Below are 19538 nucleotides of genomic sequence, written 5' to 3'. Positions count from 1 at the left end.
AAAGAAGCAGAGAATTTCATATCACTGTGAATGAATGTGTATGTATATATACCCACAAACTGCACTGTATATAAATATTATATTCATTTTTTTATCTGTGCAGATAATCATCCTCATCCCATGGACAACCCAGTATCAAAATGAAATGTAAATGTTGGGTTAAAATGCGTCTGCATCAACTTAAATTTAAATGTACATATTGCATCGTCTAACTAGAAAAAATGCGAACTTGAAAATGTCGATTATAATCGGGTTATAGCACGTGATTCTTACTATGTACATATTGTGCTTGGTCGCAATTATAGGTCCTGTTAGGTTAATGTAGTGTATGGTATAATTAGTATGTTGAATGGCATTACTGTTGTAATACATCGACAGCCTGTACTGCCACTTTTGTGTGTGTTTCATATGGTTTATTTGTGTGGTAAGTACATCCTTCAAATATATTGGTATATTAGGCAGCGATTATGCGATTATGGTATAGAAGACAGGGGTGAAGTTTTGCTGCAAAAACTTTATTTAGACTAGTAATCAAAATTCAATCTGCTCCTCTCGTCCCATGGCTGCCAGAAGATAGGATGAAACGTATCACCCCCTCAATGACATTCATGTTAGAAACTATCTTCACTACAGTACTAACAACTGGACTGGTCTACACTGGCGGATCCAGAAATTCAGTAAGGAGCGTTCCTCTTGACGTGGGCTAGGTTTGTCAATTGGTTTGTAATTTTTTTGGCGGGCTGAAGGGGGTGCGCGCGTGGTTTATCTTTTAAGTTTTCTCGAGATGTTACATTTCTCAATGATAACATTATCGCTGGTGTTGCCTTTGTGAGAACATGATTGCAGGGGACGCAACATTAAATTGACGAATTGCATTATGGGATATGCAAGTAGCAGTTTAATTGGATATCACTTTTCAGTAAATCCGCCTCAGTCTGTAACAAAACATAATACCCATATACATACATACATATGTATATCATATGGTTCAGGCCCATTGGATTGGCGCGTCTTGTACAGATAAAAGCCTCATGTCCCAGCATGCAACATCATTTTTATTCTATTTACGCACAAATAATGCTGATACTAAAATCCAGTCGCTCAGAGTACACAAAGAATCTATCGTTTGTAGAATATGGTATAACGATAGACGGACACCATCTGCTAGTAATGATTTAATCGTTAAAATATCAATTTATACGTTATGAACAGTTGTGTCAAACTAGCAATTACACGCATACAGATACGGCACCTACCGAATATTGGTGTAAAAGTTCAGAGGTTATGCGTTGTACGTCATCCTCATCCACGATGATGTAAGTGATATTCCATTTAATATCACTACTCCCCAGTGGCAGACGTCCGATGTAAAACCTACAGCAGCAATCATAAATCAATATGACATGAATCGGTTAAAAATTAACACACTTATGTCGTGGGAGCTTGCTGGCAGTTTGCATGTCAAAAGAAAACAACTCGGGGTATCTGAAATAGTTTGAATTAGTTGAATTATGTATCTCATTTGTATATATTCTGCATACTCTTATATTCAACTTGGTGTCGATTATAGTGTAACGTTGGGGTGGGTCGGTTTGAGGTAATGTTTTTTTCCATTACCTTATTCACTTGATGTAATCTTTCTTTCAGGTAATACACATATTAGTAGTACTGTAAAATACTTTATTTTAGCTGGAATTAATTTGTTCGGAAAAAAGACTTTTGGGGTATTTTGAATGGAATTTATTTTCACTGATTTTTGACAGTTTGAATGTAACATATGGGAAAAAGGTATATTCGCTGGATTTTATTTTCACTGACTCATTCCGTCAGCGAAAATAGCGAAAATTAATTCAAAGTGAAAACAAACTACACCATCTTAAAGGACGGTGTTTGATATGAGTCCCATGCGACCACAGTATTCATAGCAGTGTCATTAAAGCGTAGTAGAAACATTTGTTACATGTTTAATGCCACATTTACCTGTTTCTCTCATTCCACAAATGTTCTTCATGCTCTTCCAAACTACGGATATCCCTTTCTTTACTTACTACACAATAGCGACATCGATCTTCCGACTGCTTTTCCACCAATGTCATCTCCGGCCTGGGAAGTTTAATAAATAACTCCATCATTTCTGAAAAACAAAGCGACGTGAACGATATCAAGCGATGTGTCATCAAGAATAACATAAATTGTTAATTAACATATTTTTGATTGACGATTCGTTCAAGATCAAGGTGGTTCTCATTTCTTACCAAGTGCAAATATTTCAAATTGCAGTATATGGTTTGTGGAATTAAATTCGTATCCTAAAAGAATTGTCATGCATAGCCCCCTCAACGTCTATGTGTGTGTGACACGCTTGCTGTGTATTTATTATTTTAGCGGCATTCATACCGATATTTCATGCCGAGGGCGCTGTCTATGATCTCATAATTGAACACCATATAGATCACATTACCGGAAGTAGTGAAACTGGGGTGCAAGCAAGACGCTTGCTTTTGTCATGGCATCAACTACAAACATGCTAGTCTGCTGATATTCGGTAAAAGGGAATCTTGCTCTGTCACGTCGATTAGTACAACCACAAGCACAATACCACGTGTGCAGGCTCACGTTGCACCCCATAATCGGTATGCGCGCGCATGCGAAACGCTGTATTTTCGACTTCCATAAAAGTAGTCTAATTGGGTACACAAAAATGTGTGTACTTCAACATCCATTTTCTAATACTAGTATACTAGATGTTGTTTCCGATTCCAAATATTAAAGTTGTATAGTATCAGGGCGCAAACAAAACAATGACATCTCCAAAATATGCGGATGTCAGTCAACCATATCTATATAGCCCTATTATATGTGACTGTGTTTCGAATAAATGAGTCTTACAAATCACCGTTGTACTTCCAGTGGTATGTGTAGTGAGTTATAGGGTTGGGACGCAGCACTAACCATACAGCATGTGTTGTACCTTTGTATGGCAGACTGGATGGCAATTGAAAACATGTATATTGAATCATGTAACGAACTAGCAACCCATGAAGATGCTGTAGGACTGTAGTTATATGTGCAGACTCTCCGGAACGAGTTACGATTCTTGCAGCTGTATATTGTGAATACGTTGTAAAAGGGTTATGTTGTTTTCTGAAGTCCCTATAGTGATGACTACTATAACCTGGTCTTGCTGATAAAAAGCTATAAATAACTATTTGGCAAGTTGCTTTGTTGAGGTACTTTTAATTTAATGTGAACGTTGAACGTGGCCATTGTCATATGTCACCGTAATGTTGCTAAATAAGGAGAGTGAATTACAACCAATATTAATCTAGTCAATAGCACCGGGAAATTGGCTGACTTCGATAGAATGAGTAAGTCCTAAGTTTTAGATTCCTTGGGTTGAAGCATGTCAGTTGTTATCAGCGGCACAGACCTCAATTTAAGAAACTGAGGAAGGGGAATGGGTATGAGAAAAGGCAAGGTAGATTTGAATGAGTTTCCAAAATGGTGAGATATAGATTGTAAATAAAACGAGTACTGAACACCACAAGTAACCTGTAGAATACTGTGTGGGTAATATTTTTTATATTGATTTTTGTTGCATTTGCAGCAAATAGTTACCAAACAATGAGAAATCTATAGGATTGAATATACCCCACAGCTGGCTTCACATGCATTGTTCATAGTTCATATGGTACTTACACCAGGATTTAATTACAGCACCTAGGCGGTATGTGGTTACAGCTTAATGTTCCGAGTAATCGCAAGAAATTGACATGACAATAGAAATTCATTAAAGACTGGCACTCCCATGCAATTAACAGCGAGAGAAATTTCTGGGATTGAAACATATATTTTGAAGTCACTGATGTAGGCAACGAATAACTGCAAGTTGACATAAAGACGAGGTAGTTTATTTAATCAGTGGTCAACTAGAGGCTGAAATTATAATTAATTTGTTTATTTCAATTTCTCCTGACGTCAAATAAAATACACTGGTGAAACACGGTAGTAACTGTGGGTGAAAGGATGTTTTGGGGTGTAGTTTACATTGTATATGGAGTGGTAGAGTCGGGTGTAATGTGTTCATTTCCAACTATTATGAAGTCACGTAGAATTTCACTTAATTTATTTTTGCTGACATGTTTTCAAGCATTACATGTGAATCCAATTTTCACTGCGCTGTGTCTCAATGGAGTATGAGGGAAATGGCATATTCACTGGGATTTATTTCAGGGGAAAAATGTTTTCAGTGATAATGAAGTATTATGACAGATACCCTCCCCGTGGCTTTCATTGCGTATGGAAGTTATTTTCACGAGTGATGCGGTGTATCCTGCTGCCGTACTTTCACGAGCGAAGCCACGGGGAGGGTGTGGGGTTCTGTTATTATACATATGTCCCATATTTGATTATTTCATATTAAAAAAAGAACGTGCAACAAACCGGGATAGAAATTTAGATCGGGGAACCCAATTGCCCATTAATATGCTCCAAGGCAGTGCTGCGACCTAGCAACGCTTGTCAGTGTAGAACGCGTGTCGCTGTACGTGTAAAAATAAAATAATCAGACGTCTAATTTAAGTCATTGTCCGAATAAATAACTCGTGGATGTTTAAGCGCGGTGGTCGTAGCGCAGAGCGTGTTCGAATTTCATGTAAATAAACAATGTATTTTACACGCGTTGTATACGTCGCTATGAGTCCCATATCGATCAGGACGCGACACGACGACTGTCGCCCTTTAGTTGGGACCACGACAGAACCAGAACTTAAACTGGGCGACTACGATACACGGTTGATGTTGAAGTTAAAAGTTCCTCCACAGATCTGTGCATTGGCAAACATGCCGTGCAACTGCGGTACTCCACTGACGGAATGACTTTCGTTGAAATCGGTCGTCGCTGACTCTGAGCTGCACACTACAACCTCGTTTGTGATGTTGCTTGCTTGTCGTGGATAGACTGAGTCTTGGTTACCGGTTAAATTTTGCTAATTTAGCGTTGGTAACCTTTATTTGGAACTGAGTAACGCCGCAACGTCGCCAGCAGAAACCTCATGGTATATCATGTTGATGGTTGCGGCTCCATATTAATCGGAGATTTTACTGCGGGTCCAGGCAGCGGGTGGATCTTCCGAGAGCCCTTCAAGATTTATAAAACTCAGATTCCAGGTGGTCAATAAACATTAAGTTCTCCCAATCCTAGTATTCTATGTAATGTACATCTAACATGCCAAAAATGGTGGTGAACGATTTGAACCTGACAAAAATACTTGAAATAGATACCAGGAAGGGGAGGGGGGTAAAAGAAAAGTTATATAACATTTTATTATTCAATAATTTATTAAAATACATAAGTTTGTCCAACTCCCTGTGATACAACACCTCAGACATAGCTCATTGTACTCGGCTTGAGTGTGGGCAAAAAGTTACTATTTGAATTTTTGATATCTTTTTTCATTAATGAGAAAGTTGACCCCGAAGTTAGAGTAACTGTTCAGCAGGAATGGCTTTTTAACTCTTCTGTGATTTTTTTGGCTTGGCTGATTTTGTTCATACTTGACAGGCAGGTCGTACCATCACTAATTGGAAAAACAATCCTGACCCACCGTTACCATGGCAACAGCCAAAGTCTTGTAATAGCAGTGCCCAAATGATCATGCCTTTTATTTTGGCTACGTTGCGCACTGGTAAGAGATCACCGGCGCCGACATTGTTACCACTGTCAACGTAATCCCAACGCAATCTAGAAAATACTATCGCAAAACGGTTGGAAATAATACATTTAACGGCTGAATACGTCCTAACAATAAAATAAAGTGACTTCTAATGACTGCCATGTTATTTTGCGAACCTCGTATAAGGTGCCCGGTTTTAGTTATAAACAGACGTTAGCTTCACGTTCATGTCCCTTCCATGATAACAGCCGAAAACATATTGCTTGTTTTTTACCGGTTTTCATTGGCAACCGAAGTATTTTTATTTTGTAAACAAATTTTCGTCTGCTATTTTTATTCAGTTCAAATCGTTCAGCAACATTTTTGGCATATTAGGTGTACATCACACGGAATACTACGATTGAGAGAACTTGATGTATGTTGACTGATTTTTATCATAGTACAGAAGTACCAGGAAGTTACTCAGTTCCAAATAATATTTACCAACGTCAAATGAGCAACATTTGACTGGTAATCAAGATTCATGTAATCCATGGCTAACAAGCAACATCACAAGTGAAGTTGTAGCATGCAGTACTAGTAAGTCATCCCGTCAGTGGAGTACCGCAGTAACACGGCATGTTTGCCATCAGCATTGTATTCAAACGAATCACGTGGTGTGCCGTTCTCGTTCAAACCCGGGATTCGATCAATAGGGGAGTCCCAGTAAAAAAAAAAAAAACATTGCAAATCATGCAAGTTCAACATTTTCAAACCAATATACTAAAACAGAAATGCTCAGAGATGCAAATGAAGGATAGATATTACTTTTCACTATACACATCTCTGTTGATACTATCCCTCACATATTCTACTCCCAATTATTCCTGCGTAAAATGGACTAGCCTCTTTTCATGTTGACATTCAGAGTAAAATCATGTGACAGGCTGTTAAAATTGGCTGTTGCATACTCTTTCGCCGGTCTGGAAAATGTGTTTAATTAACTCACATTCAAGCAACAATGCAGATTTCCCAGTGGGAGTGAGACTATTCGACTCTGCCACTAAAAAATAGGGGTGTTTTCAGCAAAAAACGAATAACCCTGGAATACACACAATATACTGAATTTCGGAACAAATCGTGCATTACTTACAGCAGAAGAATACCACAAAAATATCAGACGAAACATGAAAACACTATATATTGTATTTCAGCCTGAACCCTCTATATTGCAATTCAAGGAATTAACCCCATCCATTTCCCACCTTGGTATCACCCACCCCTGAAAACAAACTCTTAATACCACGCTGAAGCGTTTGATAATAACATACGACACTGGTACCATGACACGTAGAGATGTGATGGTTAACACGTTAAGTTGTCTTTCATTATGGATTGATCTCTGTGTTCAAGTTGTAAATCAAACACTTAAGTGCCACATCATGTCAAGACTATAGATAACAGTCATTTTGCCGCCCCCGAATTAGGTGGAGGGCGATATAGAACGACAATTTTGCTTCAAAAGAAGTGATGTTTCCAAGTAGAATACTCAATGGAGAATGTGTAAACGAAACCAATTCCACCACCAGATGAAGTCAAATGATATCAAACAATCAATAAAATATGTGACGAGTAATGCAGTCCCTCGGTATAGTATGTCATACATGCCGCAAATCCGAACTGAGAATACTGGCTTCAAACTCGATAACAAATGATACGAATGTGAAATCCCCTATATTAACATCAGACTTGCTGACGTCAACCAAATGTTCTGCAATCTGCCAATTACTGGGATTCTAATACCCATCAACATAGCTCAGATAGTAGTTTATAATGGACTATAGGTACGACCATGAGGGCGCTGTTCATACTGGGATGCGATGACGTCATACGGAGTGGGATGACGTCACAATGGGTGCCCGTGCATAGATGAGCATAAATAATGACGTCACAATGGGAATTCGTGCATAAATTAGCATAAATGAGGACCATGGCCGTAAAGGGGTTCATTTGAATGAGGATGACGTCACAATGGGATATTGTGAATACATTTGCATACATAAAATAGATTTGAATACGAGGTCGTGTCGAGGTCATCGTGAATACATTTGCATAAATTACCATCTTTTTTTTTTTAATCATTTTTTTAATTCGATGTTTTAATTATTTTTTTAATTGGACAGGCGTGGACGAAAGATTTTCCAGAATGTGTCGTAGAGGGTGCACACATACACACACACACACACACTAATCAATACACGTCATTTTAAAAACTAACGGAGTTTATTACATTTATTGCACAAAAGAAGTAAACAAGAATAAAATGACATGGAGTATATATTTATGGCATGGAGTTTTTTATTTTTTATTTTTTTTAACGTAACAAAAAAAACATACGATGCGAGTAAGGAAAATAGTTGCGTAGTGTATAAATGTTTAGCGTGATTAAATATTTCTTAATACCTCGAAAAATACGTAGATACATGTAAATGTGTGGCGTGGTTAAATTTATATTTAACGCCACAAAAAATACGAGTACATAAACGATTCGATTAAAAACACGGAAGAGTAAAAAGTCAACAGTGAACAATCAAAAATAATTAATTCTATATATGCATATGTTGTTCATTGTTTATATTTCTTACATATTTGCTTTTTTTTTCGAGTAAATTATTTTTAACGGCACGAAAAAAATATGAGTACATAAACGATTCGATTAAAACACAGAAAAGAGAAGCGTCAATAATAGTAAACAGTGAAAAATAAATAATAATTCATTCTATATATACATATGTTGTTTATTTTTTACATTTCTTACTTCTTTTCAATGAGGCAAGCAGTCTGTACACTTTTTTTTCTTATTTCATCCCTCTAATCAGAATCGCTCATCTGCCATAGAAGAAAAAAAGAGAGAGAGAGAATAATATTAAAAGCCGATAGTTACATAAAGAGGGTTATGTGTTGGAAATTATGAGTCACCTCGTAAAATTGCGGTCATAAACCGCTAAAATGCAAAGTATGCAAAATCGGTTGATCGACCTACAGTTTGGTTTTCCAAAAAAATGGCGGACTGTGCTACTATGAGTTAAAATATATGTTTACCTGATTGTTTCACAGAATAACTTTGACATACAGTTTGGTTTTCAAAAAAATGGCGGACTATGCTACTATGAGTTAAAATATATATTTACCTGATCGTTTCACAGAATAACTTTGACATACATAATCATCACACGGAATGAGTTTACGCTGTAACGTAGCGATTTTCGTTTGTCCCCTCTCCGAAGAAGATCTACTCAACAAGTCATACAGAACGTATTGGCCACACATGGCTTGAAAGTATTCGATGATTGTAGATCCACGTACGAGAAATCTTTTAAATTCCATGACATGACTACCGTACGAGTAAAAATAGTCATCGGTGTTTGAGCGATGTGTATTACTCCAAAGCACACTCGTGAATGCCAGTTTGAACTAAATCACACGATTAAGTTTAAGGCATAGGGGTTATTTATAACTCGCTCGTCACAAGTGTTCCCAACGTGAAATAGACCTCCCACGTAGATGATAAACAACAGATGTTGGTGTATTTGTATATTTATGTTATCTAAAACATGAACACTCGCAAGCAGGGATATTGAATAGAGTTTCAAGTTTAAAGCGTCACCCATATGCATGAATTTCGACCTGCGTGTATTGAATCGCGCCTGTACATAACAAACATCGAGCAAACAAACCTAATCTCGTTTATGGCGATTAGTTGTATACTGTTTCGTTCGTGGCAGTGTGAATTACTACAGAGTTGAAATTCACCATGAATGAAAGTCGAAATACTCACATATTTCTAACATCAGTCACTTATAACAGGACTTGACATTTTGTTGACCCCAGGCGCTATCAGTCAATTCATTTATGCTTATCAATTACACTTTGCTAAAATACTACCGTCATTTTCGACACATAACAACAACACATGGCCCACAGCGGAGGGATTTGATCTTCCAAATAAATGAAATAAAACACGTACGTATGGATATTATCGAAGCGTTCAATCCCATCGTTTTTTCTTCAGATTTGATAACGTCAGACCCCCCTGCCAAAATAATCTCGTAAATGAAATGACGCGTTCCCTATGCCAATGTTACGATTATACTCCAAATTATACAATAAAAACTGGGTCAACTTGATTCAGTCAACATGAATCTGACCCAGGCAGTATGATGGTTCCAGTCCGTCACCAATTCACTTGTCTGAAAAGGCACACCCCAAGAGTGTATGACGCCTTGTCTCAATTCAGACCGAATCAAAGACTGTGCACGCCGTCGATCTATATTTGTGATCGGTGTAGATGAGAAACATTCCACCACTCTGATCGTTTCTATATCATCGGTAATTCAGTGTACCGCTCGAATGTAATGCATCAATCAATAGTTTATTTTTGAAGGTTTATTTTACAATGACTGGAAAACCGACCGAAATCGCGAAATTTTAGGATTCAATCTTTACTCAGTCAACCATCAAAACTATTCAGTTCATTCTCTCTTCACTAATGAAATGGCAGTAATCAGCAAACTATCATTCATCATTTTTTAAACATCATTTCATGTATCCACGATTTCGAAATACTAGAAGAGGCAAGAACGAACGTTACATTTGAATGGTCAAATGACAAGGGGCTGACCCCGCTCGAATGTGCAACAGAATGTATTAAATACATTGACCCATTTGGAAGCAAATAAAAGTACAAATCATAAAAACAAGTTACGAACATACAGAAACACTAAAACAAAATTTGCATATGAAAAATATCTCAACACAATCAAAAATCCAAATCATAGTGCTGCTAAAGCGAAACTCGGAATAAGGGCTCAAACCCTTCAAATCGAAAGGGGCAGATATAATAACTTTATAGCTGAAGACTAAATTTGCCCAGTTTGTGAGAACGAAAAACAACCTTCCAATTGTAATCTATACATGGAGGAACGAAAAAATCATGATTAAAATATTAAATACAATAAAATCAACTTTAGGACGGACGATGAACACCTAACAGATATACTAAGGCGTTAAAATGACAAATAATCATTGAGCTAGGAAAATTCGTTCACATCTGTTTCAGGTTACGACAAGAAAAAAAAATCGTGCTTTGTAAATATCTAACAAGCTCAGTGGTCACAGATAGTGTTGCTAACGCAACACACGTGCGCACACATTGGAAGGAGAACAATCCATGTTGCGTACGGTCGCAGTGAGTTGAATTGAAAACTCCGTTTTAAGTTGTGTACATAAAGGAATAGATTATTATACATTATATTAGACATAATCGCAATCAAGAAGCAGATTTTTCTCATCGATAAAAGAGCTACTTTAAATAGATTGCCGACCTCGTTACTATCCAACGTATTTACCATGTTTTTAGGACAATTTGATTCATGGTTTTATTCAATACAGGATCGCGATCTGACCCCATTACAACAATATCACGCGTCGTGCGTTACTTCAATAATAACACCCAGCTGATTTGAGGACTATATAGCTGTGTCTTCAATTATTATTTCAAAGGCGAATCTCTTTCACATACACAATATAAACATTACAATCGGTAACATCGGTGTAAAAGTATTTATTTCGAGAGCAAGTCAACACTGTTCATAATGTAAGAATCGACAAAAAAACAATGGCAAAATAAAAGAAATATCTAATCATTCGAACCACAACGTGCATACATACATACAGTATTCTGCACAGATGTTTATAGTAAAATAAACAGAATAATGGGGGAATATGGATGTCTCGCTGGCAATTTTATCACACAAACAGACCACACAGACACACAGATAGATGATTATAGTAAAATAAACAGATTCACATCTGTTCCTGGATCCAGGGGGAATTATGAATATCCACTATCTAAGGTATTTGAGGGTGTCAGAACCGCTATCAGAAACAATCCTTTGAAATCCATAGCACAGAAACATTACATGATGCAAATAAAAGTACAAATCATAAAAACAAGTTACGAACCTAAAGAAAAATTATAACAGAATTTGCATATGAAAAATATCTCACCACAAACAAAATCTAAATCATAGTGCTGCTAAGGCGAAACTCGGAATAAGGGTATATATATATATGATATTTTAATCATGATTTTTTCGTTCCTCCATGTATAGATTACAATTGAGAAGTTGTTTTTCGTTCTCAATTTTCTAGTTGTCACAAACTGGGCAAATTTAGTCTTCAGCTATAAAGTTATTATATCTACCCTTTCGATTTGAAGGGTATGAACCCTTATTCCGAGTTTCGCCTTAGCAGCACTATGATTATTTTGTCATTTTAACGCCTTAGTATATCTGTTAGGTGTTCATCGTCCGTCCTAAAGTTGATTTTATTGTATTTAATATTTTAATCATGATTTTTTCGTTCCTCTATGTATAGATTACAATTGGAAGGTTGTTTTTGGGCAAATTTAGTCTTCAGCTATAAAGTTATTATATCTGCCCCTTTCGATTTGAAGGGTTTGAGCCCTTATTCCGAGTTTCGCTTTAGCAGCACTATGATTTGGATTTTTGATTGTGTTGAGATATTTTTCATATGCAAATTTTGTTTTAGTGTTTCTGTATGTTCGTAACTTGTTTTTATGATTTGTACTTTTATTTGCTTTCAAATGGGTCAATGTATTTAATACATTATGTTGCACATTCGAGCGGGGTCAGCCCCTTGTCATTTGACCATTCAAATGTAACGTTCGTTCTTGCCTCTTCTAGTATTTCGAAATCGTGGATACACGAAATGATGTTTAAAAAACGATGAATGATAGTTTGCTGATTACTGCCATTTCATTAGTGAAGAGAGAATGAACTGAATAGTTTTGATGGTTGACTGAGTAAAGATTGAATCCTAAAATTTCGCGATTTCGGTCGGTTTACCAGTCATTGTAAAATAAACCTTCAAAAATAAACTATTGATTGATGCATTACATTCGAGCGGTACACTGAATTACCGATGATATAGAAACGATCAGAGTGGTGGAATGTTTCTCATCTACACCGATCACAAATATAGATCGACGGCGTGCACAGTCTTTGATTCGGTCTGAATTGAGACAAGACGTCATACACTCTTGGGGTGTGCCTTTTCAGACAAGTGAATTGGTGACGGACTGGAACCATCATATTGCCTGGGTCAGATTCATGTTGACTGAATCAAGTTGACCCAGTTTTTATTGTATGATTTGGAGTATAATCGTAACATTGGCATGGGGAACGCGTCATTTTATTTACAGGATTATTTTGGCAGGGGGGTCTGACGTTATCAAATCTGAAAAAAAAACGATGGGATTGAACGCTTCGATAATATCCATACGTACGTGTTTTATTTCATTTATTTGGGAGATCAAATCCCTCCGCTGTGGGCCATGTGTTGTTGTTATGTGTCGAAAATGACGGTAGTATTTTAGCAAAGTGTAATTGATAAGCATAAATGAATTGACTGATAGCGCCTGGGGTCTACAAAATGTCAAGTCCTGTTATAAGTGACTGATGTTAGAAATATGTGAGTATTTCGACTTTCATTCATGGTGAATTTCAACTCTGTAGTAATTCACACTGCCACGAACGGAACAGTATACAACTAATCGCCATAAACGAGATTAGGTTTGTTTGCTCGATGTTTGTTATGTACAGGCGCGATTCAATACACGCAGGTCGAAATTCATGCATATGGGTGACGCTTTAAACTTGAAACTCTATTCAATATCCCTGCTTGCGAGTGTTCATGTTTTAGATAACATAAATATACAAATACACCAACATCTGTTGTTTATCATCTACGTGGGAGGTCTATTTCACGTTGGGAACACTTGTGACGAGCGAGTTATAAATAACCCCTATGCCTTAAACTTAATCGTGTGATTTAGTTCAAACTGGCATTCACGAGTGTGCTTTGGAGTAATACACATCGCTCAAACACCGATGACTATTTTTACTCGTACGGTAGTCATGTCATGGAATTTAAAAGATTTCTCGTACGTGGATCTACAATCATCGAATACTTTCAAGCCATATGTGGCCAATACGTTCTGTATGACTTGTTGAGTAGATCTTCTTCGCCGAGGGGACAAACGAAAATCGCTACGTTACAGCGTAAACTCATTCCGTGTGATGATTATGTATGTCAAAGTTATTCTGTGAAACGATCAGGTAAATATATATTTTAACTCATAGTAGCATAGTCCGCCATTTTTTTGAAAACCAAACTGTATGTCAAAGTTATTCTGTGAAACAATCAGGTAAACATATATTTTAACTCATAGTAGCACAGTCCGCCATTTTTTTGGAAAACCAAACTGTAGGTCGATCAACCGATTTTGCATACTTTGCATTTTAGCGGTTTATGACCGCAATTTTACGAGATGACTCATAATTTCCAATACATAACCCTCTTTATGTAACTATCGGTTTTTAATATTATTCTCTCTCTCTCTTTTTCTTCTATGACAGATGAGCGATTCTGATTAGAGGGATGGAATAAGAAAAAAAAGTGTACAGACTGCTTGTCTCATTGAAAGGAAGTAAGAAATGTAAAAAATAAACAACATATGTATATATAGAATGAATTATTATTTATTTTTCACTGTTTACTATTATTGACGCTTCTCTTTTCTGTGTTTTAATCGAATCGTTCATGTACTCATATTTTTTTCGTGCCGTTAAAAATAATTTACTGGAAAAAAAAGCAAATATGTAAGAAATATAAACAATGAACAACATATGTATATATAGAATTAATTATTTTTGATTGTTCACTGTTGACTTTTTACTCTTCCGTGTTTTTAATCGAATCGTTTATGTACTCGTATTTTTCGTGGCGTTAAATATAAATTTAACCACGCCACACATTTACATGTATCTACGTATTTTTCGAGGTATTAAGAAATATTTAATCACGCTAAACATTTATACACTACGCAACTATTTTCCTTACTCGCATCGTATGTTTTTTTTGTTACGTTAAAAAAAAATTAAAAATAAAAAACTCCATGCCATAAATATATACTCCATGTCATTTTATTCTTGTTTACTTCTTTTGTGCAATAAATGTAATAAACTCCGTTAGTTTTCAAAATGACGTGTATTGATTAGTGTGTGTGTGTGTGTGTGTGTGTGTACTCGCATTACTATATGCTTCGAGGACGTTGATAGGTTATTTGACCTGCCTCCGAGGACGTCTCAATGCTAGCGAGGACATTTTCAGGGTCCTCGGATTAAAGTGCTATAGAATGGCTTCAAATGACCTATTAACCACGTGACACCATTCTGAGACACGTCCTCGAAGAACGCGTAAAGTGTGAAAAATTTACACATTTTCGTTGGAGGCCCATTTCAGTCTCGGGCGCCCCCAATTTGACAGATACACATATTTCAAAGATACACGCAATTCAACAGTTATAACGCGTCTCACTGGTTAGTGCGCCACCTTTTAATGGCATATAGCAAAGGTATTACCACAATTCTAGTTTTAAGTGAGATCCGAGGACCCCGGGGGACATGAGAGGCCTCATTGTTGTCCAAAACATGATACACAATGTGTTAAGGTAGCGAGAAGGGTTTGATGACGTTTCTGATTAAAGCATTCTCTGTCTATTATCTCATTCAGAACCGTAATTTAGCTTATATATTTCAAAAGCCTAAGTATAGAGGGACACGTTGGCACAATCTGGAGAGTCAATGTTTACATAATTACTACGTGACCACAAAAATGGCAAAACTTTTTGTAAAAATGACCAAGTCTGCGATTGCGCGAGTACAATGCGGGAATTTCCGGGTGAAATTTGTGCAAAGCATTGTCTGTAATCAAGTCTATTGAAATGCGTCTTCCATAGTCAAAAGACCTATTCTTCCGATTTCTACGCAGGTTTGTTTTTTGTCCCCTAATTACTCCATACTTGGCACCTTTAACATACTATTGTTCTGTGACAAAGCATTTTCCTAAAAAACCCAGACATATTTCGCACACCATCATTATCTTTTGAATGCTAACTGCGAGTTTGAATGTCCTAGTCCGAACGCACTTGATTTGGCGGTGGTCCCAATAAGTCGTACTCAATCAAAACTTCAACTCAAGAAAAATGCGAAAAACAGTTTTTGATAATAAAACATTGTAAATTTGCTGCGTTATTATAAATATGCACTAAAATGGCCAACACATTAACCACTGATATCATAGAACTCATAAAGAGTGTCAGATAATGAATAATTTCAAGCGTGAAAAATGAAGAAAATTGCTGGCATTTGAGTCCGTACTTCAGGAACGTTCGGGCACGGTTACTAAAAAAGTAACCGTGGTTCGGGTTTCCATTGTTATGCAAACGAACAACGAGGGATAATCCTCTGACAAACATTACTGTCCCACTGTACACGCTGACAGTTTACAAACAAGCTAATCCTTCAAGTGTCTCTGATAAGAAATCTAACAAAACGGGTTTCATGGTGAAAAAAAAATTGCTGTGTCAGAGCATGATGGTCAGAGTGTGACGCTGAGTGGCAGATTTTGTTTGCCTCGTCTGTCAACGCTTTTTTTTTCCTCGCCATTGCGTTAGAAAAAATGGTATTAGTAAAATAGAATATTGACTTGGAAAATAAAACTATTTAAACGAAACTTGCGCAAAGTTACAGTATTTTCGCACAACCTCCCGCCCGCTTCCGTTTTCCAATCACTTTTTTGTCTCGCTTTTGCTACCGCTTGCTGAATTCGACCGAACAATTTCCGCTTTATTTTCGACCGCGCAATTCACGAAATATCATTCGGACTAAAAAAAAAATTCCGAGGTTCACATTGCCTTATCATTGTTTTTCTGTTTTCTATATATGTTGAACAGCTGACACAAGTTCAAATACTTTTTGTTTTAACTATATATAATTATATGCACGCAACCTGACCCTTTGACCTAGATTTGGCTTGGACTGAATATTTTATTTTAAACAATATTCTGACGTGAAATACAAAATGTATTTCGACACAAGTACAACATGGTTGTCTGGGTTTTCTTTCCTGATTATTGAGTCTTCGCAATGTGTTTTGTATAAGTATTGTTGTTTTCCTCCGAGGCGAAGACAAGCTGAAAGACCATGAAGCTAAATGGCAGTTCCATTCTGAGTGAAAGAAAATATTTTCTAAGCCTAAAATAAAACCTAATATTACACCTCTTTGTGTATTTGTTAATATTTATTAGTATTTGTTTGGAATATCGTTGGTTTCTTCATACTGAGTTTAGGACGGGCGTCGATCAACACAATGCTGACAATGGACGTTAGATAAACACGCACTGTTTACGATAGGAAGCTTACACCCGTTATATCAGAATCCTTAACAGGATGTTTACCCGAATATTGTGCAAATTTGGACAAATTATATATATATATATATCACTCACTCAAAAATACGATACACTTGTCTGGAAGTGGTGAATTTTGAGATACAAATATGGCATTAAATCCATCGAATTTAGGGAAACCATGTTTGATCATGGTGTATATAAATTTTGAATTTTGAGATAATTCACTGGAACGATGCCTGATAATTATGTATTTAAACGATGTCGGGCCGATTGTACATGAATCCAAATTAAATATACAAAAATGGACCAAGCAGTCCCTCAAGCTGGAAGACTTGAACTATCACTGAAACTTAGGGATACAATTTCATTGACGCCAAGTAACATAGTTTCAGGCCTGGCCAGTATTTTATCGTAAATTAGATCAAGACTGTAGAACTTTATTCTGAAGACTACATATATATATATTTGGCATGAATGGAATACAGTTTCTTCACGTGCATCGGCCAGGGATCAACCGCTGCGAACACGACCAAGTACATACTTGTGTATTTGTCTGCTGTCCAAGACAAGTCATTTTACAAGGACAATCACGAGGCGTGTTTCTACGGGAAAGGTGACTCAAAACGCTGACGAGATTGATTAAAATGAATTGTAATGAAAGTATAATATGTTTCCCCACCATGGATGGCTAGGCCGCGGGTACACGGTGTCATGCGACACCTGCTCACGAATTATGCCGGCTATTTGCTACCCAGTTTAGTTTTCCAGCAACCTTTCCCAAACTGAGGGACAGCTGCTACAAAATAGGCAAAATATTAAAAGATAAAATTACATGTCATGTTTGAAATGTGCATTGATATATAACATGTTACACTCAGTGGGTGTGCTACAGATTCCGATCAATATTACAATATATTTTATTTTCTATATTCAGATTCATAGATTCAAATATAGCCAATCACGTTATCTCACTGCGCGAAGCGGTGAATAAACTGAAATTACAGTAACAAAACTCCCAACACAGCCGCCATGGCACGAATAACCTTTAAATCCACCAGGCTATAATGTGACTGATATTTGTTTAAATGGATAACTCTATTGTACATGGTCGCGAATAAAAAGGTCTGTCTGATCACTGTGGTCTGATGCACTGCGTGTTTTATAATAATTTAGACACGTAAAAAGCAACGTGTGCAATTTGAATAGGATTAATTGGTTTTGTCTTAAGTAGTTATTTTGTAATAAATTTGCCGTATTTTAAGAACATCCGCTCAACTGCTGAAGCAGGCGATGTAGTGTCGTGGTCGTTGATAATGTTTAACTGAAGTGTAGCCGAGTTCTTTCCTTTTTTGTTCTTTGTTTTGAATATTAGAATTGGGCACGTAACGACTCTATCTTATTCATCAATTTTTTATCCCGTTGAACATGCCGTTTTATAACTACAAATATTTCGATTTTGATAGTAGGCATAATCTCTGCTGCCGACTGTCATTACATTTGTTAGAAAGTATTAGAACATATAACCACAGTGTGTACTAAAAAAGCATCGACAATCAAAAATGCTATTGACATGTCAGACAGTCCGCTAATAATAACCTATACTTAAAGTTCAAATTGTTGAGCCCCATGAATTGTATGCTAGTACTCCGAAGGGGATATCACTGTACGCAAGGTAGTAGGACATGTGTGAAGCTAAATAACACATTGTAATAAACAGAACAAAATCCCGATATTGAATTTTGTTTTGTTCTAATAACTCATGTGCGCATTCACATTGTGATTTATTTTGGTTTGAACAATACGAAATGCGATGTCTGCCCATACTGGGAGTACACGTTAGATAAAAACAGATCTATTCTAAAAACACTCAATAATAGACAACCCTGCAAAAAATTTAGAATCAAGTGCGACAATATCAAAATATGTCGTATTAATAAACGTCTTAGCAACTTAAACTTACTGTAAAAATACTCGAAAATATAATGTATGACCATTGAACAATTTAACAAAAATAATTTTGCAAATTTTTGACAACTTGAACATGCATTATTTCACACGAAAATAAACAATCACGCTGATATTTTGATAGTGATTTCGGGGTTTTCCTTGCCAAGAATCTTTTTTACAGTATTGACCTTTATGATGCGCTGTGTTAGTTACTTTATAGAAACGTTTTTGTGTGAAAGAATTCTGCCCACACTGTCGGAAATAGGACCAAGGTTAACGGTGCTATATGCCTATCAAGCCTACTTTAGTAAATGCCGTATAAATATCCACTGCAATTGATTTCATGAAGAAACATAAACCTCGTTGAAACAGTTTGTACTTTTTTTATCGTACATGATTTGTCGAACTGTCAAACGCCATATGCTTTTCCAAGACCAATTTAAGGAATAATAAATGTGGCTGTCTCTACCACCACCGCTACCACAAACAACGCCAAAATCATAAAATCGATAAAGACTAAAATTGCATGGAGTATGTTGCATGAGCGAAGTTGTTTTACTTATATATTTTATTAAGTATAGACATTAACTTATTTTCTC

The 19538-nt window shown here is 36.5% G+C and overlaps 1 protein-coding gene across 1 annotated transcript in view; it reads right to left on the bottom strand.

Moving 5' to 3' along the window:
• Positions 1-875: 875 nt before the first annotated feature.
• LOC144352625 (uncharacterized) overlaps positions 876-19538 on the bottom strand; it is a 48151-nt gene continuing 29488 nt past the window's right edge. Inside the window, exons 3-5 of the mRNA XM_085506832.1 lie at positions 1981-2134; positions 1257-1374; positions 876-935 (exon numbers count right to left, since the gene is read on the bottom strand). Of these exons, the coding sequence (XP_085362958.1) occupies positions 876-935; positions 1257-1374; positions 1981-2134 (332 nt within the window). The remainder of the gene's footprint in view (positions 936-1256; positions 1375-1980; positions 2135-19538) is intronic.

This window comes from Saccoglossus kowalevskii, chromosome 13 (genome assembly GCF_978046115.1).
Source record: "Saccoglossus kowalevskii chromosome 13, keSacKowa6.1, whole genome shotgun sequence".
NCBI lineage: Eukaryota > Metazoa > Hemichordata > Enteropneusta > Harrimaniidae > Saccoglossus > Saccoglossus kowalevskii.
Note: the sequence above shows the minus strand (reverse complement) of the source record. Positions and strands in the feature narration are given on the sequence as shown.